The sequence below is a fragment of the Eretmochelys imbricata genome, chromosome 11, assembly GCF_965152235.1.
Source record: "Eretmochelys imbricata isolate rEreImb1 chromosome 11, rEreImb1.hap1, whole genome shotgun sequence".
Lineage (NCBI taxonomy): Eukaryota > Metazoa > Chordata > Testudines > Cheloniidae > Eretmochelys > Eretmochelys imbricata.
Genome location: NC_135582.1, coordinates 9,773,388 through 9,799,395, shown reverse-complemented (window position 1 = coordinate 9,799,395; position 26,008 = coordinate 9,773,388). Strand labels below are relative to the sequence as shown.

The 26,008-nt window shown below is 47.3% G+C and overlaps 2 protein-coding genes across 4 annotated transcripts in view; one reads left to right on the top strand and one right to left on the bottom strand.

Moving 5' to 3' along the window:
- The window catches only part of TSN (translin), a 53,344-nt gene that overhangs the window by 10,589 nt on the left and 16,747 nt on the right, over positions 1–26,008 (bottom strand). Inside the window, exons 7-9 of one of the 3 annotated variants that reach the window (XR_013347440.1) lie at positions 23,509–23,668; positions 10,968–11,099; positions 8,596–9,983 (exon numbers count right to left, since the gene is read on the bottom strand). The gene's annotated coding sequence lies outside the window, so the exon portion shown is untranslated. The remainder of the gene's footprint in view (positions 1–8,595; positions 9,984–10,967; positions 11,100–23,508; positions 23,669–26,008) is intronic. The other 2 variants (XR_013347442.1, XR_013347441.1) reach the window with 2 other exon arrangements.
- Positions 1,754–20,536, top strand: LOC144272362 (uncharacterized). The gene is made up of 6 exons (XM_077830364.1): positions 1,754–2,301; positions 2,377–3,264; positions 10,972–11,201; positions 13,101–13,705; positions 18,156–18,301; positions 19,741–20,536. The coding sequence occupies exons 1-6, from the start codon at positions 1,754–1,756 to the stop codon at positions 20,534–20,536; spliced, it is 3,213 nt and encodes a 1,070-aa protein (XP_077686490.1).

Below are 26,008 nucleotides of genomic sequence, written 5' to 3'. Positions count from 1 at the left end.
CTTTTACATACTTGAAAACTGTTATGTCCCCGTCTCAGTCTTCTCTTTTCCAGACTAAACAAACCCAATTTTTTCCATCTTCCCTCATAGGTCATGTTTTCTAGACCTTTAATAATTTTTGTTGCTCTTCTCTGGACTCTCTCCAATTTGTCCACGTTTCCTGAAATGTGGTGCCCAGAACTGGACACAATACTCCAGTTGAGGCCTAATCAGTGCAGAGTAGAGCAGAAGAATTACTTCTCGTGTCTTGCTTACAATACTCCTGCTAATACATCCCAGAATGATGTTTGCTTTTTTTGCAATGGTGTTACGCTGTTGACTCATATTTAGCTTGTGGTCCACTATGACCCCCAGATCGCCTTTCTGCAGTACTCCTTACGAGGCAGTCATTTCCCGTTTTGTATGTGTGCAACTGATTGTTCCTTCCTAAATGGAATACTTTGTATTTGTCCTTATTGAATTTCATCCTATTTACTTCAGACCATTTCTCCAGTTTGTCCAGATCATTTTGAATTTTAATCCGATCCTCCAAAGCACTTGCAACCCCTCCCAGCTTGGTATCATCCACAAACTTTATAAGTGTATTCTGTATGCCATTATCTAAATAATTGATGAAGATATTGAACAGAACCAAACCCAGAACTGATCCCTGCGGGACCCCACTCGTTATGCCCTTCCAGCCTGACTGTGAACCACTAATAACTACTCTCTGGGAATGGTTTTCCAACCAGTTTTGTACCCACCTTATAGTAGCTTCATCTAGGTTGCATTTCCCTAGTTTGTTTCTGAGTAGGTCATGCAAGACAGTATCAAAAGCCTTTCTAAAGTCAAGATATACCCCGTCTACCACTTCCCCCCATCCACAAGGCTTGTTACCCTGTCAAAGAAAGCACTCAGGTTGGTTTGACACAATTTGTTTTTGACAAATCCATGCTGATTGTCACTTATCACCTTATTATCTTCTAGATTGCTTAATTATTTGCTCCATTATCTTTCCGGGTACAGAAGTTAAACTGACTGCTCTTTAATTTCCTGGGTTGTCCTTATTTCCCTTTTTGTAGATGGGCACTATATTTGCCCATTTCCAGGGCAATGAAATTAATAATAATGAAATTATTGAACCCCAAAAAGCAGAACCCTATCTCTGATCTACAGTAACAGCAGGTATTCCTAAGGTGTCTCTTGCCATGATATCTAAGCAACACTGTTGCGAGCACCCGCCACTGGATTCAGCAGGAAGGTGAGATAAACCTCTCCAAAACACTCTAGTTGCAGCAGTCAGTGGACTAGCTAGAGATGGCATAGACCAATTAGACCATACAGCCCACTTCCCAGGGACACAGCTGTCTGTCTTCTGATGTTTGTGGCTTCTGGATGCCCTGGAGGTACAGCTGCCATTGCACTGTCTGTATCAGCACTGAGCCACTTCAGTAACTTGTCTCTCCTTATGTTAACAGGTTTCCCTCTGTGCCTGGGCATACAATGGCAATTCTACCAAAGTGAGAGCTCTTTAATGTGAGTACCCAGCAGCAAGCTTCTGCTGTCTGTGGTCTGGACTTTGACTATCATCAAAGTGATCTGCCAGCTCCCCCCTCATCTCCCCGTAAAGGCCAATGTGTTAGACCATCCATGTACATTTGCTATGACATACATCAGTGTTGATGAGAGACAGGAACACTGCCGGGTGATTTTGAGCTGCCAGAATAATCAGCTGTATGCACAACATGGCCTAAAGGATTTTTCAATTAGCAACATGCATCCACTAAAGAACTTAGACACTCAGATTCTTGCTGGGGACTTCAACCCTGTAGACTCATGTCGCATAGACAAGACAACCTTCGCCAGTGCCGCAGAAACCCGGCTGTATCGGAGTGTGGAGAATCTACACTGGGCGACAGTTGCAGACTCCAGTCTGTATTCGCAGTGCCGGAGCATGGACAACGAGCTCCTTTTCCACTATAAAGGTGCCAGTTACTGGTCCAAAGGCTCTGCAGAGAGAGCCCCAGTACAGAGCACAGCAGACACTTGCGGGCACCTGCCCCTCCACCCCAAGCAAATGTCACTATCTGCGCGAAATGTTCCCCTTCCTCCTTTTGCCAAAGTGTCTCAGTGGCTTTTCCCTTCCGCGGAGGAGAGAGCCCTACATGGGGATGCCAAAAAAGAACTGAAGGAGAAGCTGAGGATTCACAGCGCCAAGCCGGCGGCGGAACCGTGCAAGCCCGTGCGTCCCCAAGCGCCTTTGACAGACCGGGTGGCAAGGGAGTTCTCAGAATGTCGGACGTGCCAGCAGTACAAAAATGGGTGTGCTGTACACTGCTGTGCGGTGTTTGTGGAACACGCACCCCTCAGTCAAGGCCCCACAACGGCGCTGGGGAGACAGAGGCCATGTTTTGCGTGCAGGATAACCAGTCCGGAAGACATCAAGCAGGAAGCTCTGAGGAGGTTGCAGCTGAGAAGACAGAACAGCTCTCCCAGCCTGACTCTCCATCATGCCAGGGAAAGCCAAGAGATCGTCAAATCCAGAACCATTGGATCCCTGAAGGGTTGTGATGGGGAGACTGATGCCAAAGGGCCGGCAGAGCTGAGCAGAAAAGGACGCTGTAAAGGGAGACTCTACATCCCTACCTTTGAGGAGTTCAAGCGAATGAGAAGCAAGGAGATGCGTTTATCTGCAGGTACCAATGGGCCAACAAAGTGCCTGAGTGAAGGGTCTCTGGCAAGCCAGACTCTGGAAAAGGAAAGCAATAAGGACATCCGCTTGGCTGTGCCACAAGAAGCCCTGGAGGCCAAACTCCCCAGCGATTCCACAGCAACAACGGACGACTATGATGATGTGTTTCATGAAAGCCACATCACTGCTGGCTCTGCCCATTATGGAGACATTCCAGCCACCTGGGGCAGCTTCAGTTTGGTCAGCACAGCTGGGGCTAACCAGTGCCTGTCGAAAGACTGTACCTACCAGCTGTCAAGTACAGATAGGTCCCTGGTCCCTATTTGCTCTAGCCCGATTCCAAGATCGCCTTTGCAGGCAATAGCAATCCACGGGGAGAGGGAGGAGGTCTGCAGTGATGAGCAGCAGGGATTAGACTCAAGACAACTGAGTGGAGTCCTTCACTTTGCTGGGCAGGCACTGGCTTCTGAAGCCCATTCTTCTTGCTGTCCATCGCTGCTCTTAGAAGCTACAGACCTATCCAGTTATGGAGCTAAGCTACAAAAAATGAAGGATGAATTCATAGGCTCAGCACTGGATCTTATTAAGAAAAGGTAACATACTCTACTGGGACACTGAAAGCAGTCCTGGTTTGAGGGGTCTATGTCTTCCTCCCAATATGTAAGTGTAACTCCCATTGGATCAGTACTCTGCAGTTATACAGAGCCTTTCAGCTTAGGATCTCAGAGTTACAAAACCTAACCAATAGAAATGGCTATTTATTAGTTGTGTTATCACAGTACCTAGGGACCCTAGTCATGGATCAGACCCCCATGTTTCCACTATTTTTTTTAATCCTAATGGAAGTAGGTGTTTGACACAAACATTTCCTTTTAGTGTTTGCAACTGAAACACTGCACCATCCTGCTAGTACCTGATAACCTGGAGAGGAAATTGACTAGAAACTGATCAACAAAACATTTTAAGGGACTTGTCTGTTTTGATCTATTTTGATTCGAGCTGACTGAATGAAGTACAGAAAGCACAAAGAATTAATAGTAGATTGGAATTTTAAAAATATAAGGTGCTAACAAAACAAAGAGGAACTTATATTTTAAAAAATCTGAGTTTTAAAGTGACGGGGATTCTTTTACTGTGATTTCTCCTGGGGAACCAACCTAGCCAAATACTACCAAGTAATACTTGTAGTGACTAGTAAAGGCTGTTGCTTAATCTGGATAGTGTTTGAAACATTTCCCTTTGGCTAGAACCAAGGAGTGCTGTTTAACTCCCAATTTACAGCTTTGGGTGGAAATCACCAAGTTCCACATGATTTCCACTCAAATTGGCCTAAGATTTGTTTCTAATTCAGCCCAAACTTCACTCCAGAGGCTTGTGACGCTGTAGGAATCTAGCTGGAGTTTCAGGCTTGTAACAAAACCCAAACTCACCACCATGGATGGTGGGTGAAGCTTCCCCTGGGGTGGCTAGCTCCCTGTCCAACCTCTTCCATCCGCAGTCCCACCCACACTCCAGCCTCACTCCGCCCCAGGCCCCACCCCTGCTCCACCCCCAGCCCTGCCACTGCTTACAGCGTCCCTCCTCACTCCCCCACTTGCTGCGAGGGCGGGAAGAGGCGGGGCCAGGTGTCTGGTGGTGGGGTGGCGGCAGCATACCTGCCGCCCTCGCTCACCACTTTTATTTCCTCGTCACTTAAGATGACACAACAGATACACCTGGGACATGCTCTGGCTCCCATTGAAGAGAGCGAGGCCCAGATGGCATTTAGGGTCCTAACTTCCATTGAAATCAAAGTTCAGAGCTTAAATACCTCTGTGCATTTGGGCTGTCCTTGGCTCCAACGGGAGCAGGAGTGGGCCTTTAATAAAGTTGTGCTGATGAACACATAGGCTTTGTTAAATTTGTTACAATTCTACCAAGCAATTTTGTCTTGTACCATTACTTACTTGTAGCCACACTTATTTACTTTAGACTCATGTAAATGGTTTCATAGTTTAAGACTGAACATTTATTTGAGTTGTGACATTGGGATGATGGAAATTTTTAAGTCCCTCTTGAATCATTTAATCCCTTTGGCTCACATAAGAGTCCCTGCTGGGAAGAGACACATTGGTCTACCAGTGGAAATCCTACATAGGCTTTTAAATATAAATTGCACTTTCTGAGCTGTCTAAACAATGTGGGATCACCATCCAGGACAGGACACAAGGAACTGGGGACTCTCAAACTGTTGAGCTTTGAATTTGGGAGGATGAGAAGGAAATGAGACCATCTGTGTAATGAAATAGGAACCGATTGGACAGGCAAGGGATTGTGGGGCAAGTGCTACTCGGGGAGATGGTTAAGGAGAAAGACACTCCAAGAGAAAAGGTTTTCTGGACGACGTAAGGATGGTAGATGAAAGAGCTGTTGTCAAAGGCAAAGAAAACTAAGGCCAACAAGATTAGGGAAAGTGTAAAAAGATGACGAGGAGGCAGAAAAGTCCATCCAGCTAGAAGAAGAGGGGAAGGGACATGGATGGCACACAGGAGCTTGTACAGACCACACCCGTGGTGGGAAGGTGAATGGAGAAGACTCAGGGCTCAAGAAAAGGATGGAAAGGACTGAGAGCTGCTGAGGAGGAGGATACAGCTATGGTGGTTTTGCAGAGGACTGAAGAAAGGCACTGTGCACAGATGGGGTGGGACTAGAGCATCTCTTTCTAGAAGATTCAGGGAGAATAGATGGCTCCACAGATTCAGAGGAAAACAGCACATTCACATGGAACTGCTCACTCCCCTGCATCGTTCCCTGCCAGCCTGAAAGCTTGGCGTGAAGGAGAAGCAATGTGTAACAGAGATCAACAAAAATCAACCCACCAAAACACCTTACACAATAAATAGCCCAAGAGATTTTACCCTGCAGGTGGAGGAGAGCCAGAGACTCCATAAAGTCTACTAGGGACTTTGCTACTGCTATCAATTTGATGTGAAAGATGCTCAGACACTACGGTGATGGATGGCAGGATAAAACCCTATGACAGAGAGACAGACAGACAACTCTGCTGCAGCTTTTTTGGGCCGTAGCATATTTCTTCCCAGCTGAATTCTCTTGTGCTCTGGCCTGCAATGGAGTGTGGGAACTTCAAATCCCAACCACCCAAGGCCAGGATGGGGAGAACTCCGGGCTCCAAGACTCACAACAGCTCAGCTAGGAAGTATTATACTGGAGTTCAGAACAGAGGCAGCTGGGTCCTAAGCTTGGTAATATGGTAGAAAGTGGGTGGTGCTGGGGAAAGGGCTCACAACATGGTGTCAAGTGTGGCACATACTGGATCCACCACAAACTGCAGTCTTGCCTACAGTCCACTGGTGGGCCATGACTATCAGAGAGCATAGACTATTTTAGAGAATACAGTGAACACCTGGCAGGAACAGTACCAAGGGAATACAGCTAGCATATGGCTAGAGGAAGGAAAGTCAGATGGGGTCAGTATAAATGGGAAGATCCAATGGAGGAAGCTGAGAGGGAAGATGAATAACGCAGAAAATGCAAAAGGGAATGAAGTTCTGAGGCCTGGAGAAGAGAAAATAAACTAGGCATAGTGCTTTGTCTATGTGCCGAGCATGACAGCACTGATTTATACCTGTTACCCGAAGTTAAGGGGTTGGCAGAGATCTTGGTGTGCTGGCAAGAAGGTCTTCAGATGAGGAAACGAACATCGCTCAGGACATGGGTGAGAGCTAGAACGATGGAGGGAACTCTGGAATAACTGAAAGCACGTTCAGTGAAAGAGAGCAGGAAGGTCAGTGGAGTTGGTGGAGGGAAGAGTTCCGCTATCGAGGAGATGTTGCGGCAGACTCCAGGGTCCCTGGCCATGGTGAGGGTAGAGTCTGAATGAGTCAAGTGTGTGAGGAAGCCAGATTTTTAGATTCTGTGGGGAAGACCTGGTGAGAGAGGAAGGGAGGGCCCAGTGGAAGTGGTGGCAGGTGGGGCGAAGTGGGAGAAAGATCACCTCAGAAGCGTTGGCTAGAGATGGGCAGGGGCAAAACTCTCAACATAATATTCATCTGTATTAGTATTAAAATGAGTACATATAGACAGCGACCTTCACCCCAAAGGATCCCACGGGATCACGGGATTTACAGAGGGAATCACTTCCCCCTCCACTGAAATGCAGCCACATCTGGTGTGAACAGGGCAGTCCTGTAACAGTCTACAGTGACACTGCACAGCAATTAGAGCAAGAAGTGGAGAGCACTGTATGGAGTTGAGATTCCAGCGGGGCATTTTTAAAGAGGCGGCATGAATTAAGAGCAGGATCAGGTGACACATCCCACCAAGGGCAGACGGATCCCGAAGTGTACAAGAGCTGTCCCTGTATGGCACTCACAAAGGAACACGATTTAGGCAAAGATAAGATACTGTGGATCCTTTTAGCGGATTTGAAGACAGACAGTGGAGCCAGTCTGCACGAGTTATGGTGTCAGTTACATGATCCATCAGCTTCCCAGCCACAGCCTTATTTCAAGCAATAATTGCTTTTAAGATGAAAAAAAATGAAGGATGTCTGTGCCATGGAAACATCACAGAGGTCAAATTTAAAGAGTCCAGAGGCAAGGGGCCAGGCCCTGGGATGCCACTGCACAGGAACAAGTGCTGTCCAAGCGTGTGAGAGAACAAAAATACCTTCCCCTTTGCTCTCCCCTGATCTCGCTGCAGCATGTGCAAAGTTGGCTCCCCCTGCACAGGTTAGAGCCAAAGGGCCAAAATCTCAGCCCAGGAGGAATCCCAGCCACATGCCTCTTGCAGCAGAGGGAGAGGGAATGGCATGAGAGCTCCTACTTCAGCTCTACGCTACTGAAGGATCATCCCTGCACTGGGAAGAGCCTCCTTGGGCTGGTTAAACCAGCCAGATTACATCAGTGGTGCAGGACAAAGTGGTCACAGTGGGGAAATCTGCATTAACTCTGGCACGTTGCACAGCCAGTATATTTTGTGGTATAGATCTAACCACAAAAGCAATAATCCAGGATTTCTCAAACTAGGGTCTGTGAGGGTACTCCAGCAGGTCCGCAAGTCTTGTCCGGGACCACCAGCCCCACTGATCAATGCCGTGGATCAGCTGTTCAGTGGCGTGCAGGAGGTGCTGGGAGGGAGGGGGAGGAGCGGGGATGGGCGCACTCAGGGGAGGAGGCGAAGAAGCGGGGGTGGGAAGAGGAGGGGCAGGGTCTTGGGGGAAGGTGTGGAGTGGGGGAGGGGACTGGGGCTGAGCAGGGGGTCCATGAAAATGTTTAAATCAAAATGGGGGTCCTCGGATTGCTAAAGTTTGAGAACCACTGCAATAATCTATTTGGCGCACAAAGCAGGTCTAAAGAAAGCTCCGTTCACACGGCACGGACACTGCTGTAGGAATACAAGCTGTTGCCTTTCTTACTGTTTTACCTATAACTGACCAACCCTAGTGCAGATTTAATTTCTTGACTCTAAAATAGTCTATTTTTTCCACTCTTTCCTTTTCAAAACCACCTGGACACAACCGGCTCCCATTTCCCAGGGAGGATCGCCTTTGGAAATGTTTAGAAGAGTAAACAAAATATATAAAAGCCACAAAAACTAACACTGTGAGTGAGCTCCCCAAACATCATTCCCAGAGAAGTGCCTCCACGTCTTCACTTTTAGTAATAACTCTCTGCTCTTAGAGCAGATTGCACATGTCATGAGAAAAGCTCAAAGCACGATACAAACATAAATGAATGATCACTTCCTTGCAAATTAGGTCTGTACGGTCTTGTGCCTAAGGCAGTGCATGGGGAATCAGGAGACCTGGGTTCTATTCCTGGTTCTTCTGCTGTGTGGCCTTGGACAAGTCACTTCACCACTTTGGGCCTCAGTTTCCCCTCCCACTATTGTATATTTAGATTGGGGAAGGGACAGTCTCTTACATCACGTTTATGCAGTTCCTAGCACAGTGGGTCCTTGATCTCAGTAATGGATTCTAGATGTCACTGTAACACAAACAGCAGTCATAATTTTGTTATTCCCATTCTACAGAGGAGACAATAGAGGCATAAAGGGTGAAGTGGCATAACAAGACCCACATAGCAGGGCACTGGAAGAGCCAGAAATAGAACACAAGGGGTCCTGATTCCCAGCCTTCTGCTAGCACTGCACGGTGACACTGGCGTTGTATACAATCGCAATCAGACTCTAATTGTGCAAATCCTCTGCTAATCCCAGCTGGGATCTAGAAGCACAGAAGTGTGTGAAAATGAAAATATTCATTTGAAAAGTTAACCAACTTTTTCAGGCCTAATAAGAGATTCAGTCTGAGTTTGGGGGAAGATTTGGGTCTGTTCTCACTTTATCTGAACCAGATTCAGTTTGGGGTCTGTGCTCATTCACTTTAGCTCAGCCAGTTCACCTATCCCTAGTTATAAAGGGAGTGTCTATAGACCTCAATATGTGACAGTACTGGGAGCTACAGTTCAGCAGCTGTCAGGCATCAGTGGTAGCCTAGGAGTAAAAAGCTACATAAAGAAGAAACAGTCATTATACTAGGTATTGGTTGGTCACAAAGGCTGATTATATTCCAGTCCCCTGCATCGCTCTGGTCAGTTACACCAAGGTTGTCTGTATACAGTCCTGACAGCCCTTCTTGTTAAAGGAATTTGAAACAAGGAAAATGAAACTTCCTCTTAACAGATTTCTTTGTGATATAAACCCAAAGCAGAAGGCGTCTCAGTATCCTCATGATCGCTTCCCTCTTTTCTTCACCCATTGATTGGCTAAGCTATCAATATTGCACCAAATCCTGTTCCCATCTTCCCTGGAAATAACTTGTTTTGTTAGAGACACGGTCCATTTAAATTGAGTATGCCTTTTAAAAATGAGTTCAAAGCAGTGCCAGGCACTACAGTATCCCTCTGGGACAGTTTTTATAGTTTTATAGCCACTCCTGTAACTGTGATCACCAGATCTGAGCTGATGTTAGATTCCTTAAACCCCACACAAGTGTATTATTAAAACAAGGAATGGACTGAAGCCTTCCAGTTTGGATCCTTCTCTGAACGGATGGGTGCTGCTCAGACCTGGGGACCCTGCCCAAACCCATCTCTGTCAAGAATTTCAGATCATCTCCTAACTCCTAGTGGTGGCTGCCCCTTTGCACGTATATGATGTTGATTGGCTTCTGCTCCTTCCCTTGCAGCTGCAGTGCTGAGACTGCTGCAGAGTCTCCATCCATGGGATCATGTGACCCTAGGAAAGCTGATCTCTCTTCTCCAGAGCAGGACAGTGATCCAGCTACAGTCATTTCCATGGCAACACGGACCTGGAAGACCAAGCCAAATAATGAGACACCTAGTGACACTCAACCTGCAGGAAACGTAAGGAAAGATTCCCATTTCACCCCAGGCAGGTGGCTTTTGCCAGGCACTAATCACCGTTAGCATTTAATTAGTTAGATTTCAGAGTAGCAGCCGTGTTAGAGTGTTCGGAAAGATCAGGGGCATACGAACGGGCTGATTTTTGACCCCGGGAATGGATGTAGAAAGGAAATCTGTGAATCAAGTCAGTTTTGTTAAATGAAGTTTTTCTGTTGCATTATTTTTAATTCACTGTTTTTTTCCTGGAAAGTTTTAGTGTAATAGGGGCTAGTTCTTCCCTCATCCCTGTACAGGCCACCCCTGGCTCACTGGGATTGGAGCACCACTTGGTGTGTGTGTGTAACTTCCAAAATAACCCCCAAGAACCCCATAAGGACTTCATTCCACCCACCCCTACCCAGCACAGACATTCGCTGTGTAACCAACTGCTTGTATATTCGCGTTCTTTTCAACAGTTAGGTTTAGTTTTTAAAAATGTGTCTGAAACGGCAACATTGAACTGTTCAGTGACTGGTGATGCCAATCCATCTGAGAATGGAAGAGACAATGGGCTCAGTCTTACTTCTCTTGATACTGTTGTTTGTTTTACAGTAGTGCCTAGATCAGGACCCCATTGTACAAACCTAGAGAAAGAGATAGCCCCTGCCCTAGAGAGCAGAAGAAGAAACAGAGGTGAAGTCATCTGCCCATGACCCCACAACAGAGCTGGGTTTAGAACCCAGGGCTCCTGACTCCCATGCGGTTGCCCTAGCCCCAGACCACACAGCCTGCCCCCATGAGTGGGAGTTTTGCCATCGACTTCAGAGGCAGCAGGATCAGACTCTGTCATGGCACCCAGCAGCCTGCAGAGCCCAGGCTGGCTCCGTCGCTGCTTTTGGTTCTGACAAAGCTTTTAAATACTTCCTGGCCCCCGCCCTAACGCCACTTGCCTTTGTTGCAGAATTCCAGCCCGAGCTGCCGCAGATCCAGCTCTGACATCGCCCAGGAGACTGCGGACTGTGTCAAGGCCCAGCGGGAGTGCCGTCTGCGGCCTCATTTCAGTGACCCGATGCCAACAGATGCTGTGAAAAGGAAACAGCTGGAGCTGAAGATAGCGGCAGCAGCCCGGCAACACGCACAGAAGCGACGCCAGGAGAGAGACCCTGGTACCTGCACCGATTCCTGTATGGGCCTGGACAGACTGTCCGTGTCCTTCCTTAGTTTAATTGTAGCAGGAGATTCTGCTCCCTCGACAAGGACAGTTTAGAATTCAGTGGCTATGAACCAGATCCTGATCTCGTTTATACTGATGGAAATCTGGAGTAACACCACTGACTTCAGTGGAGTTGTTCTGGGCTTACACTGGTGTAAAGGAATTCAGAATCTGGTCCAGGGGCTTGTATCAATGTAGTTTGATTGGTTACGCTGGTGTAATCTGGGCTAACCCCAGAGCGGTGGGAGGAGGCCCTAGCAACCATGGGAACTGACATAGCCATTTCTGCACCACCCCCACAGGATCCCCTCATGCAGGGAGCATGCTGGGAGTACTCCTAGCGGGAGGGGGACACGGCCAGGCTTTCCTATGCCCTGGCTATTCCCGGCTGCCACAAGGGCCAAGAGTGGCTGCAGACAGCTGGGCTCAAGTTAGGGCAACCCCTGCTCTAATCTCCAGAAGGGACCAAACTGGCTTCTGGCAGCCCCCGCATATGGGAGGCACAAAGATGGCATAAACTCACTGTGCCTGAGTCCAGTGGTGGCACAGGGATGGATTAGTCCCACTGGACTCCAAATTTGCACTGGCGTAAGTGAGAGGAGATTCAGCCCAAAGTCCCTGGACTATAACGCCTGGAACTGTCCTGCACTGGAGAGCACGGGGGACACGGATAAGATGAGCTAATTGGCGTGTAGCCGCATGCCCTCCTGCCTGCCCATTTATGGCAGGGCACAGTAGTGTCTCTGCCTCTGTTCCCCTCCTAGGCTTCTGCTGCTCCCTCGAGCATCTTCCAGGCTTAGGTGGCTCAGCGCCCCCTGGCTCGGCCCCTACCAGTTCTGGGCCCCCAAATGCCGCAATAAACACACAGAAATGAACTCTTCCCTTCCCTCGGGGCGGCCTGACGGGCTGTCCCCAGCCATCCTACTCACCCACAGCAAGAGCCCCAGGTCTGTGAGCTGGGCTCTCCCTTTTTAGCCCCTCCCACAAAGCTTGACACCTGCTTCCCGGGTCACAAGGTAGGGTGGATTGGGCCCCCAGCAGCCCATTAACCCTTTCCGGACTCCTCTGGGGTTTACACCCCCCCACCAGATGTTTTCTGGGATTCATAACAGATAGAGGGGTTCCTGCACTCACAGGTTCGTCTGGCAACTGGCTCCCTCTAGGTCTATGTTCTAAATGACCCCATCCCCCACCACTGCCATACCAGATTACCAGATTTTTTAGCCATACCAGATTACGGCCTTGAAACATCAATCCCTGGGGGCAGAAGGATGTATTATTTGCCTGGCACGAGGCATCATACTGAGCACTGCAGAATAAACGGTAGGCAGAGAGCACAAGCCAGTTCATGTAACAACACAAAGCGCAGCAATGTCCGTGCTCCAGTTCCCAGCTTGAATCCCTGGGGGGACAAATGATTTTTTTAAAGGTCCATTGTAAGGGTCGGATCCCCAGCTGGTGTACATGGGAGTGGCTCCATCGACTACTGAGTTGCGCCCGCGGAGGATCTGGTCCGATTTCAGTAAGTTGCAGAGTCTGAAGTCGGAGCTGGCTTGCGCAGAAGGCAAGTGAGGGGTGGATCAGGGCTGTGTGTTTTCAGAGTCCACTGACACAGGCACTCACAGGCTGGCTCAAGCCCCCTTAGCAGTGGGACTGATGGAGGGGCTCCACCTGGCTTCTCCATCTAGCAGCAGCAGAAGGGTGGGAGACAACTTGAAGCCCTGTTTTCCCCTCATCCTCTCCCTTAGGCTCCTAGCTCCCACGGCTGCCCCCAGCTCGGAGTCTGTTGAGTGAGTTCTTCCCAGTCTGCAGTGCACGTCCTGAGCTTCGTTCGTGTCTGTGCTTTGCTCAGGTCCGGTGGTGGCTAAAGCCAACATCCCCTACGGCTGCAGCTTTGACGAGAACAGCCATTCCCTGCGCAGCTCCCTGCGATCCAAGCACCGCTGGAGCAACGTCAGCAGCCTGAGCGCGGACAGCGGCATTGTTGGCATAACCGACGAAAGGGACGATGCCGAGGCCGGTGGCGCGACCAGAACCAGATCGGCGGAGGTGGAGAGGGCGGATAGCGGCATCGGCCAAGCATTGGCCAGGAAGTGGAAAAACAGGGCCTCTGAAACACTGACTTCTTTGCAGGCCTGGGAGGCACACCGGCCCTGCACAGACTGCGGTGAGAGAGATTTCCCAGTGGAGACAGAAGCACAGAACGAGAGCAAGAGAAGAGCCAACCTGTGTGCGAAGTGCCAGAAGCGCAGGACGGAGCGAAAGGAGTCGATCCTGGAGTTCGTCCACACAGAAGCCAGCTACGGCGAGGACCTGCGGATCATCAGGGAGGAGTTCTACCTCCCGATGCAGTCGGCTGGGCTGCTGACGCGGGAACAGCTGCTCGTGGTGTTCAGCAATATCCAGGAGCTGATTGACCTCAATGAGAATTTTCTGGAGTATCTCCAAGAAGAAATTGACCAGGCCTTTGATCAGGTACAGTCCCTGCACTCAGCTGTGCTTTCTGTCCATAGCAGCAGTGGCTGGGTCAATCATAGGGTCACATCATCGCACTAATTGAGAGGCAGCATTGTCTAATGGTTAGGGCAGGGGGGCTGAGAATAGGGCTCATAGGTTCTGTTTCCCAGTTCTCAGCCTCTTACCCGTCAGCACTCTGTCCAAAAGTCTCTCTCCCTTAGCTTTTTCTCAGGGTCATGCTACAAGTGCTTCTCTGGGGCTTCCTTGATGCCTCCTCTGGCTGCTTCTGTGGTGTTTCTCCTGCTTCTCTTTCTCACGCACACAACTCCATCAAAGGGTACCAAACCTCCTGCTTTTGCATCCGTCCCCCAGTCAAACCCCTCCACCCACATAGCTCAGATTCCCGACCAGCCTTGCACGGTGGCCTGTGTTTTGCGCGGTGGCTTCTGCTTTTTCAGTTGTCTATTCCATCAAGGAGCTGAATTGCTTCTTACATTTATCCTGAATGAAGGGCAGCTGATACACCAACCAGCTTCAGTGAGGTTTCACCTAACCATCCACATAACATTACCTTGTAAACAGGCAGCAACCTCAAATGGCGAGAACAGTCACTTTGGAAGTAGCACGAGATACAAAAATTATATCAGAGAATGGGGCCACCAGGAGTGCAGCCAGCCGTGGGAGGATCACCCAGGCGTAGCAGGACCCTCCAGAGCTGGCATAACGTGCGTAGGTCCCACAATGTCCAACTCCAATCAAACCACTCCCACTATGGTATGAAGCCCCAACGTGTAGACAGCTGGCAATAATCCATGAGCATGGAAGTCAGCTGGAGCACAGGACCAGTGTTCAGGGGGTCAATATGTTACGTGCTTTGGCAAGGTGTCTCAAATGAAAAAAATGAAACCTTTGTAAAACCACATCGTGTTTGAAAACCAAAACAACTTCCTGACCAACTAAAGGCTGGCTCCAGTGGGGTCCCGCAGCCAGTGTCACTTGGCCAGCCAAGTTCAAGATGGGGCAGAGCTGAGTAAATGAGTCTGGGATCAGAAAGGACAAAAGGGACATTTGAAAGTGTGGTTCTGCGCTCAAAGGGGACAGTAAAACTGACATCATGGGGCACCATCTTTATTGTCTCTCAATCACAGGTGCTCAGTTTACACGTAAAAAGACGTTCCTTGTAAATTGTCAGCTCTGCAAACTCAGCCTTGGATTGGGGAGTCAAAGTGGGATTTTTTCTTCTCATACACCATCACCAATCAAGATTCTTCAAGATAGATTATACTCTTATCTATGCATGTGTGACCCCATTAGTAGAGCTGATGGAAAACAGAATTTCTGTCCTGCGGAAAAATACTCCATTTCAATTCCAATCATTTGACATTTTTTCCACTGAAAATTTCCTGCAAAACATTTTGACTGCTACAAAACACCATTTTCCAGTGGAAAACTGTCCATGACACATATTTTGACCAGCTCTATCCATTAGCCACACAGAGAAACTGATCAGAATTTGTTACACAGAGTTGTTGATTCACCAGAAGGAACAGACTCCAGCTCATACGCCCTTAGCCATGTTGGCCCTGCCGGGCTAACAGTAAAAACCACTAATAAAGTTGCGGATATGATACCAAAATCCCAGGAGAAGATCTGTTAAGTCAGAAGGTGCCATTTTTACATAGTCATTTTTCAACAGAGAACCCCACTTGAAACCAACCGGGCCAGATTCTGATCAGTTACGCAATTGCAAATCTGGAATACCAAAAACTGTGGAGTTAACCCCAGATTTACATCAGTGTAACAGAGTCAAAGCTAGCCCTGTGATATGCCAAATTCCCCTTTTAGCCTGGCTGCCGGGGGCTTTCAGCAAACATTGCTTACAGCTGAGGACATTTTGTAAAAACAGTTTGCCGGTCACCTTTAATGTGCAGCATTGTATGACAACCATCTCATCTGACTATAACCCACAGCATTACACAATGCAATCACGACCACATGGCTGCAGGGGTACTTTCCCAAGATACCCATCCCACTGATAGAGATTCTGTGGCAGGGCAAACCATAAGCGTAGGCCAGCAGGGGTGTACAGGTGACAAGCTCAGACTTCCCACTTTCTTTGAAGGGAACACAATCCATTAGCTGCAATATCAGTTCAAGCCAGAAGTTTTTGTACTTTGAGAAACACACACACAGCAGACCATGCCACATGCATATCTTTAATTGCAATGACCTTGACAACACAGCAGTCCTGGCATCAGCTTCCACAGGAAGGACAGATGTGTGCCAAGGTCACAATTGCCCTTCAACAATTTCTGGAGCAGATGAACACTGAAAGCAGCTGTTGTTTGTTTTGCTGGTCCCTCTCCCTCTGACTGCCTCTGTCTTCCTTGTCTGCAGCCCTCTTTGCAACCACAATGTATTCCTGCACTAAAAGGCTACAGAATTATTACATTTCTAATGGTAGCACCAGAGCACTAACTCCAGGCTTCATGCTACACAACCCCCTAAGCAAAGCCAGTGGCCTTACCTGGCACCATATTCTTATTATGTAGCTTATTCTACTACACGCATGGAAAGAAAACAGGAATTTACCGTGAAATTTATTTTTACAAAGCATCGCAGAGTCCTGTCTGGTCCAGAGGGGAGCCATTAAAAGCACCCTGGTGCACCAGCCTGCCCTGATAGCTCAGAACAAAGGCAAGGCAATCCCTAATCTGTAGCTGAATTACCCTTCACTTCTGTCCATTTTGTCTCAAACGCTGCCTGTGTCATGTACGAGTCCTGGCGTCAGGCCGCCCTGGCAATTCTTTGTGGCAGACCGGCCGGCAGTAGTAGCTCTGGATCACTCCGCTGGGGAGAACGCTCAGAGCCTAGCTTTTGCGGTCTAAGCCAGTGGTGGCAGGAGAGGGTGCTTTGCACAGCTCCGCAGTAACCCCTGTTGCATTGATGGCCCTACATGCTGAAGACCCTGTTTGTCCACAGACCAGTGCAGTCATGCAAGCTTGCCTTCACCATCCCCACACACCGCCGCACCCTGACCTGCAGGGGTGTAATCCATATTGGCCAGCCAATTCCATCATTGGTCTCCACTGGCGCTGACCTGTTTAAGTGATACACTGGGGAGGAGACCAAGATCAGCTCTTCATTTTCTATAGGTCACCTAGCCGCTTTCAGATGGGGACTGTGTTCACTTGAGCTGCATTCGAGCCAGCCACATAGAGGGGGAAGTTCCCATGACAGAACAGGGAGCAATAGTCTCAAGTTGCAGTGGGGGAGGTCTCGGATGGATATATCTTCTATGATTCTATGTTCCACTGCCAGCCCTGGAAACAGAGAGGTTGCCGTAAGACAGGGGCTCTAGAAGGAGCCCTGAATGGAGACTCTTCAGCCAGGAAAGGATAACTGTGGCACAGAGCATAAAGGGGAATAGAGTGAGGGGAATCCCTTCACCAGGAGAGGATTGGGCAAGTTTCCAAGAAATATGGGGATGAGTTCCCTTGCAGGTAGATTTGGACCTCTAGCGAGTTCATTAACAGGTTTCACGATTTCATGACATGCCTGCCCTTGGGAGGGGGGATCCCAGCTAGATGGGAGGGGGCTCCTGATGGGCCACTGCCCTGGCAAAAAAAAAATCCATTAAGCTGACAAATTCTGGCAAGTCCAAAGAACCTAACAAGCAGCCTGACAGTTCTGCAGGCTGCTCTCTATCACCTACATTGAAGGTGCTGTCAGCAGTAATTGGAGGAAAGCAGTTCAGCCCAGGGAGCAGCATCAGAGTATGGGATTTAGGAGATCAGAGTGCTATTCTCAGCTCTGCCACGGACAGGCTGTGTGATCTTTGGTGAGTTACTTAGGCCCAGATCTGCAACGGTAGTTTGGTGCCTAACTCCCATTGACATCAATGGGAGTTAGGAGTCTAAATGCCTTTGAATATCTGGGCCTTAGCCTTTGCAGCTCAGTTTCCCTATCTCTGAAAACGGGGACATTAATCCCCATTTGTAAAGCACATTGAGATCCTTGAATGAAAAAGTGGGAAAGATGGTTTAGATTACATTAGCTCCTTGCTGGCTCAAACAATCAGCTTCGCCTCCTTTCATTCACAGGGCGAAGCCCTGTGGTCAGGCAGAGTCCCATGAAGGCAATGTAGTCCTGTCATTGAGTTCAGCGAGTACAGATCAGGCTGGATTTGGGCCTGAGTGCACTGATGTGAAGTTAGGGCGGGGGGGTCCTGAGGTTCAAACTTCAGTGAGCTGAGCTCCTTTGAAAATCTGGTCCACAGACTCTTTTCATGCTGACGCTACCAGGCTTAGCGCGTACTACCCTGAACACAGTGGGATTGCTTAGCGTAGTAAGTGCTCTGCCCAGCAGGAAGCATTCCCAGGATTGGGCCCGTGGCTTGGGATCACCCCAGATGAGCCCCCGTCTCTCCTCGACTGACGGCAGTGGCTACCGGGTTGTGTGTTTGCAGGATGATGAGGACCTGATGACCGTGTGCATTGGCGAGATCTTTCTGGAGTTTGTCAATATGCTGCCGGCCTTTCAGACCTACTGTCTTCAGCAGTCCTCTTCAGTGAACATGCTCAATGCCCTGGAGAAGGAGAAAGAGCTACTCAGGTAAGATTGGCTGAGTGTGTCTGTCATGGGCTACAGGGACCGGAGAGATCCAGAACAGCACCAACCCTGGAGCCTGGAAACTGAAGCCATCTATGCAGGACAGGGGAAGTTCAGGCTTCCCAAGGTGTGTCAATCGTGGCCTGATGGGATCCCCTCTAGGAGTGAGAGGGTAATTCACCCTCCTTAGTCAATTAGGTCTGGCCTTTCTGCTGAGGTAGCCCACACGGATTTTGTGATACCAATGCTTATCCACTCAGAACTGGACTGAGACCCACCAAACTCATTTCATACGGGTCATCAAACAGTCCACAGATGAGAACAGCTCTCAGTCACTGCTGACTTGTGCCAGATATTCCACTGGAAAAGTGAATTCCTCAGTGGGAGGCAGTATGGCCTCGTATGCAGATCATGGGCGTTGGAATCAGGAGCCCTGGGTTCTATTCCCAGGTCTGCTGCTGGGTGACCTTGAGTAAGTCACTTCACTGCTCTGTGCCTCGGATTCCCCATCTGTAAAAGGGGGATAATGATACTGACCTCCTTTGCAAAGTGTTTTGAAATCTACTGATGAACATCACTGTGTAAGAGCTAGGTATTAGTAGTAGAGGGTCCTGTATACCTAATCCTGCCTCAGCAATGCAGGGTGATGGTCTAGATGGTCTCTTGAGGTCCTTCCAGCCCTGCATTTCTGTAATTATTATCTGATGTAAATTGGTGCCACTGTATGGAACCCAGTGAGTCTAGACCAGTTCACTCCAGCTGAGGATTTGGCCCTAAACACTTTAAAATCCTTTGGTGGAGAACTGTTATAAAGGGATGTGATCCATCCCATAATGTGGTGTATTCCTCTGGTGCTGGTAACAAGCCTGATCTTAGGAAATGTCGAGCACCTGAAGCCAGTGAAAGCCAATGGGAATCACAAGTGTTCAGCTCCTTTCAGCATCACACCTTTTGTAATGCCCAGTCGGCTAGGGGCAATCCAGACCATTAGTCAGGTGTGCGCGGGTGTTCGGAGCAATCTGTATTGGAGGCAGTCTAGGGCAAAGGTCAGAGTTCTTGGAGGGGTCAGTATCTGGAAGATCCTGGCAAGGGGCCGGATCAATGGGTTGAGGAAGGGCGAGGTGGCAAGGCAGAGTCGGGTGAAGCAGTGGTCTGTTGCTCAGAAAGCTTCCTCTTCCTCTTGGGGCCTTTATGTAGTCAGGGTACCCAATGAGAGTGCTGACTGATCATCCAGTCGGGCCTGGGTGTGCTGCTGTGGGCTTGTAGGCCTTTAGCACTTCGGCTGTCAGACTGGGCTGGTGGTTCGCACAGTAGCTAAGGATGCCGCCTAAGGAGCTGGGATCAATACCAGCATCCTGAAACCCCTTCATTTGCATTTTATTTTCATTGTCTGCTAGCAGAATAACCAACCCTGAGTTTATTCCCTTTTTAAATCCCCACAGAATATTCCTCAACGTTTCCCAGAACGACAACACGGTGCTTCGGCGCATGAATCTAAGATCCTTCCTGATGGCCCCCTTGCAGAGAGTCACCAAGTACCCGCTTCTACTCAGCAGGATCATCAAAGCCACCATTGAGTACCACCCGGATCATGGCAGCCTGCGGGAAGCCAAGAGCCGCATCGAGTCCCACCTGGAGCACATCAACATGAAAACCAAGCAGGAGGGGAATTCGTGGACCCTGCGCTCCTTCCGCCAAGACAGCAAGAAGAACAGGGAAGTCATCAACATTGAGATGAGGGAAACTGCCATCAAAACCGTGGGCTGGCTGCGGGAGGAGACACGCTTTGTGATGGAAGGGCTCCTGCAGCTCGCCCAGCCGCCCGATGGCCAGTGGGTGAAGAAGGGCAGCAAGACCTTGAAATTTCAGAACATACAGGTGCTGCTCATGGTCAACATAAAGCGAGTGTCTGAGTCTAGCCTCGAGGCTACAGAGCTGGGACCCGTGAAAGATGCAGTCCTGGTGTTGATCAGGGACAAGAACAATGGGAAGTTCAGTTTGCTCAGGGAGCCCCTGAGGCTGAGTAACTGTGTCGTCTCTGCAGACCCAGACTGCAGTGATACTTTTGAACTCATGGAGATCAGGCGGGAGGCGTTCGTGTTCCGGGATGGCGACAGGGCACGGACTCACCACTGGTTCCGGCAGATCAGGAGGTACTCGAGGGAGCTGGGCTCCTGGAAGAAGCGGCGGAACGCTCTGCCCAACATCATGATAAGCACATCCTATAACAGGTCGTGAAATCGAGGGAGAGATTCCTGTTGGAAAAGACTGGGCTAAGCCAGTGAGACCTGCACAGAACCATCACTAGACTCAATGGGTTGAATTCAGCACTGGTGTAACTCCATCAACAACTGTGCAGTGACACCAGGAATGAGTCTGGCCCAACAAGGATGATAATTTACTCGCAGCGTTGCAACCAGCTGTTGCACCCTCACCTTGGATTTCAGCAGGAAGGACTTACATGCTATTTGTGACTCACTTACCTATTATGATTAGGCTTCTTATGAGGAGCAGGTCTCTGGAAAGAAAATAATGAGCTTCAGTTGTTAATATTGCACTGAGGGCTAATGGTGCCAGGTGCTCGATATTACACGGCTGTGCTGAAGAGCTGATCTTGATCATGAGTGAGGTGTCATTGTTGCACATATTCCATCAGCGTTAAATAAAGCCAAGGTCAAAGCTAGGTGCAGTATTACCAAACGAAGGAGGAAGTTTGGACAGGATAAGTCTCTAGTTTTACTGGTTTCCACCCTCTCTCCCAAGAAATATATTTCATTATCTGATTCCTGGTAAGTTCAATGAAATATGTTGCTGGAGCGGGGGTGGCGGGAGGGAATCAATCGCTCATCTTTAAACCAAACAAAGTAGATGCAGATTTGCTCAGTTTTAATCAGCGTTGTATGCATGTAATAAACCCAAAAAGCAGAAGACATTTACACATCTCTCTCTCCCCCCAAAATACCTGTAGAACACTGTGGAAGGGCAATATCCCCTACATTTAAAATCATCAGGTTTTTTACTGACTTAAAGACATGCCAGAAGACTGGAAAATAATGATACGTTTGAAATATTTCAGAACTGTGGGTCTGTGAATAAGGGTATGTTACCACTTCTAGTGAACTTTAAAGTTTGTGATTATTTAAAGATGTAATCTAGTGCATTTCAAAAGTTTAAAAAAGAAACAGTTTACATTGTACTGTAGTTTAACAACATAAAATGTTTTAATTATGTTTCAATGACTCTAGATGGGTGTTTTGTTTATTTTTGGGACCACTTGTTTTCTAGGTTTAGAATTTCGTTGATTGCAGATGGCATGAAGGTAAACAAAAAGAGTCCACGTGGGTTTATGGGAAATGTAGTTTGTGTAACACACACCATCTTCTGGGCTCTGTAGCCACGTTCCCCTGATCCTTACGAGATAACCTGACATCAGTGTAGACTCTGACACTGGGGAAGGACTATTTTAGATTGATTCTGACTAATAGGGAGGAACTGATTGAGAATATGAAGGTGGAAGGCAGCTTTGGTGAAACTGACCACAAAATGATAGAGTTTGTAATTCTAAGGAAAGGAAAGAGAGATCAGCAAAATAAAGAAATGGACATAAAAAAAGCAGATTTCCTCAAACTCAGAGAATTGATAGGAAGGTTTGGAAGGATCTCTAAAGGAAAAAGGAGTTCAGGACAGCTGGCAGTTTCTAAAAGAGACAGTATTAAAGGCGCAACTGCCAACTATCCCAATGTGGAGGAAAGAGAGGAAGAATAGTTAAGACAGTAACATGGCTCCATCAGGAACTCTTTAATGACCTGTAAATCAAAAAAGAATCATACAAAAAGTGGAAATGAGGACAAATTGCTAAGGAGGAGTATAAAAGAATAGCGCATGCTTGTAGGGACAAAATGAAAAAGGCTAAGGCACAAAATGGATTACACCTAGCAAGGAACATAAAAGGCAAAGAGGTTCAATAAACACATTAGAAGTAAGAGAAAGATGAAGGTAAGTGTAGGTCCATTAGTTAATGGGGAAGGAGACCAAATAAAGGACGACCCAGAGAAAGAAAGCTGAAATGTGTATTGCTTTTTTTGCTTCAGTTGTCAATAAAAATGTTAATTGTAACCAGATGATTAACACAATTAAAATAAACAACAAGGAAGAAGGATCTCAGGGTAGAATAGGGAAAAGAATAGACTAAAGAATATTTAGATAAGATAGATATATTCAAGTTGGCAGGGCCTGATGAAATTCACCTTAGAGTATTAAGGAACTGAAGCAATCTCTGAACCATTAGCGATTATCTTTGAGCACTCATGGATGACAGATGAAACCTCATAGGATTAGAGAACAGCAAACATAGCACCTATCTTTTAAAAGGGGGGAAAGAAGGACACAGTGAATTATAGACCAGTCAGCCTAACTTCAATACCTGGAAAGATACTGGACAAATTATTAAACAATCAATTTGTTCAAACCTGGAGGATAATAGGGTGATAAATAATAGCCAACATGGATTTGTCAAGAACAAATCTTACCAGACCAATCTAATTTCCTTCTTTGGCCTACTGGGTAGGGGGAATGTAATATATCTGGACTTTAGTAAGGCTTTGACACTGTCCCATGTGACATGCTCAAAAGCAACTGGGGAAACATGGTGTAGATGAAATTACAATACGGTAGGTGTGCAACTGTTTGAAAAACTGTATTCAGAGGATCATCATCAACGGTTCACTGTCAAACTGGGAGGATGTATCTAGTAGGACCCTGCAGCAGTCTGTCCTGGTACTATTCAATATTGTCATTAGCGACTTAAATAATGGAGTGGAGTGTATGTTATAAAGTGTGTGGATGACATCTAGCTGGGAGGGGTTGCAAGCACTTTGAACACATCCAACAAGATATTTCTGTTACTCCATCCAAGAAGGTCCATGCCCAAGAAAATACACTTGTGTATTTATCCTTTGATCAATTATGTAAATATATATGCAGATTAAGGTAGTCCTCAAGGTCCTGAGAAGTTGCTAGTGCAGCCTTCAGTCTTACAAAGTCTGGTTACTGTGGAGCTAAAGGATTCTGCAGAATCAGTGATTATCCGGCTCTGAGGATTTCTACAGCAGTTACTTTGCACCCTGAAAACTGATCCAGAGAGCAACAGCTGAAATATTTGTCTACAGGACAGTATCCTCTGTTGACCCACACACATTGCTCTGAGTTACCTGTGCCCTCCAAGAATTGCTTTCACGGTTCATTTTGTTTGGTGGGGGGATTTGCTGAGACCTCCTCACACATGACAAACATGCCCCAGGATAGGCGGGCACATCTTCCATTTTCAGTGCTTCTTATTCACTTGTGGTCCCAATGGAGCTCTGCTGGTACCTACGATAGAGCAGATACGTTTTCTCCATTCTTTCCTCACCCCAACTATTAAGCTTTAAAGTTTCTTGTTTTAGTGCTGTTATTAATTTCATATTAAGAAAGATACAATTGCATTAGACAGTCCTATAAAGAAAAAATGATCTAGGGAACATAGCTCCTAGTAGCATTAATACCCGCTTTATAATTGACAAGATAGCTCTTCTCTAACCCTGAGTTTCCATATATTCTGCAATCAGGTTGGCTTGGTTTTGAGGTGATAGAAGGTAGAATGTTTCCAGATGACAGGATCGTGATTTCCAGTAATTCATTAAAAACCCAAGGCTATGCTCTGGGACCCTCTGCTCTTTTGCCACTATGGGACAAAGCTTTAGATGCCGATAGCACTGAAGGTGGCTTCAGCTCCTATGACGATTGTGCACATACCTCTCATTTTAAGTGCAAGAGGCTCGCCCTGGATTCTGGCCTTGCAGTTGACAATGGTATCCGCACATGAGTGCCTGTGGCCCTGGAAATGCCAGTGCCCCCTTCTTCACTGAGACGAGTCAGTGCAATAGTTTCTTTGAGTCAGGGCTGCAACGTGAACGGAAAGGCCCTGGCTGTAGAACAGAATTTGCTAGCGTCCTACTCTCAAACACCATCCTTAACTCCCTACCTTCTCATTTTGCAGAAAAGATGATTTGCATCTCGTTCCTTCAGGTGGAAAGCAGCAGGGAACAGACTGAACCGGTGCTGCTGGATGCAAATCATAATACTGTGACGACTGGTATTGGGCAGAATGCCCCTTTCTCCTCTTCAGTGGTAGCCTGACCCTTTCCATTATTCAAAGTTCAGTTAGGCAATAATCTGTATGTTCGCAAAGGCACAGACAAAATGTTTGGTGAATCACTAGGTAGTTTTCTTTAATGTTGTTTCTTGATGGGAGTGTTTTTTTTAAAATAAACTGGCAGCCTGAGCCCACCATGTGCTGGTTAAAGATTTTTCTGAAGTGCCACGTACCTACAATAGATCCACAACTCAATCAGTCTGAAACTGTCAGACCACATACACAGGAGAAAGCAATAGGATGCTGGCAAGTTCATTTTCTCTCCAGTGAAGGAAATGGTTAGACTCTTCCTTCACTTCATTGCCTGGCAGTTCTCTTAAGAAAAGACATGAGTTTAGTGATCCTAATAGCTCCCTGCTGTCCAATACTTTATTTCACTATAAACAAATCTAACAGCTTTGGCTTCCACTGCTGGAAAAAGCTCTAGATCCTGTAAAGCTTTAAAAGTTTTTCTGATCTGATCATTTTGCTCCACAGCAAACTGGATATCAAACCCAACAGGGATGGTGTCCCTAGCCTCTGTATGGCAGAAGCTGGGAATGGGCAACAGGGGATGGATCACTTGCTGATTACCTGTTCTGTTCATGCCCTCTGAAGCACCTGGCACTGTCGGAAGACAGGATATTAGACCATTGGCTGACCCAGTATGGCTGTTCTTATATTCTTAACAGTGGCTGCTTGAATAACTGGGTGTCTTTAAATTGAGGTGTCTCAGTTCTCCGAGACTGAGAGAAGGGGCCATTTCAAAAGAGGCTTTCACCTTAACTAGACAAGGCCTGCCACTAGTGCAAGTCCTGTTGATCTTATTCTGTACAACTGCTTGGATAGCAACAACATTTGTCAGATTCCAGATATTTCTAGATTTCATGGGAAAAGTCCTTCTGCCCAATTCTTAGTAAAACAGGCACATTCCCTCTAGACAAGACAAATGGAGGCTCCCATTAAAAAGCCCAATAACATAGCATGGGTATATTATTTACTGAGCAGAAATAATGCACTGTAGACACATGTGGATATTATTTTTTGAGCAGAAACAATGTGCTTGTTACTGTACAACCATATAAGGACTGACTCACTATACTAAAAAGCTTATAGTCATGGAACTATAAGTCTTTGTCTAGAACAGTCTGCATCAACCAACAGATCAATTGCAGAGCCTGTCTAACTTGACAGGGTCTAGTTATGTTTTAATCATTATTTGCCTTTAATGGATCCTCTGTATACTCAGCTGCTCATCTGCTTTTAATTTACAGCTGTTGAAAGGGAATCTGCATATGGACTAATTTCCAGGGTATTGAATGTTTCAATTCTATGTAGTGAGTACACAAAACAAAGAAGATGGAAGACTCATCACAATTAACAAGGCAGTCGATTCCCAGTCTTGCTAGACACTTAATAAAGCCAAATCTGGACCATCCATCTGCAGGGAGGTATGAACTAATGCAGCATCATGTGCAGCATGACTTACTCCATGGCTTTGGAGATTACAGATACAGGAAAAACATAGCACAAATATT

What these genes read in the sequence shown, in the direction of transcription:
- LOC144272362 (XM_077830364.1), top strand. Translation starts at nt 1,754, where the DNA reads ATGCATCCACTAAAGAACTTAGACACTCAGATTCTTGCTGGGGACTTC. An exon ending in TGCCAGCAGTACAAAAATGG is followed by an intron (nt 2,302 to 2,376) that starts GTGTGCTGTACA and finishes GGCGCTGGGGAG; the next exon opens with ACAGAGGCCATGTTTTGCGT. An exon ending in TGGTACCTGCACCGATTCCT is followed by an intron (nt 11,202 to 13,100) that starts GTATGGGCCTGG and finishes TGGTGGCTAAAG; the next exon opens with CCAACATCCCCTACGGCTGC.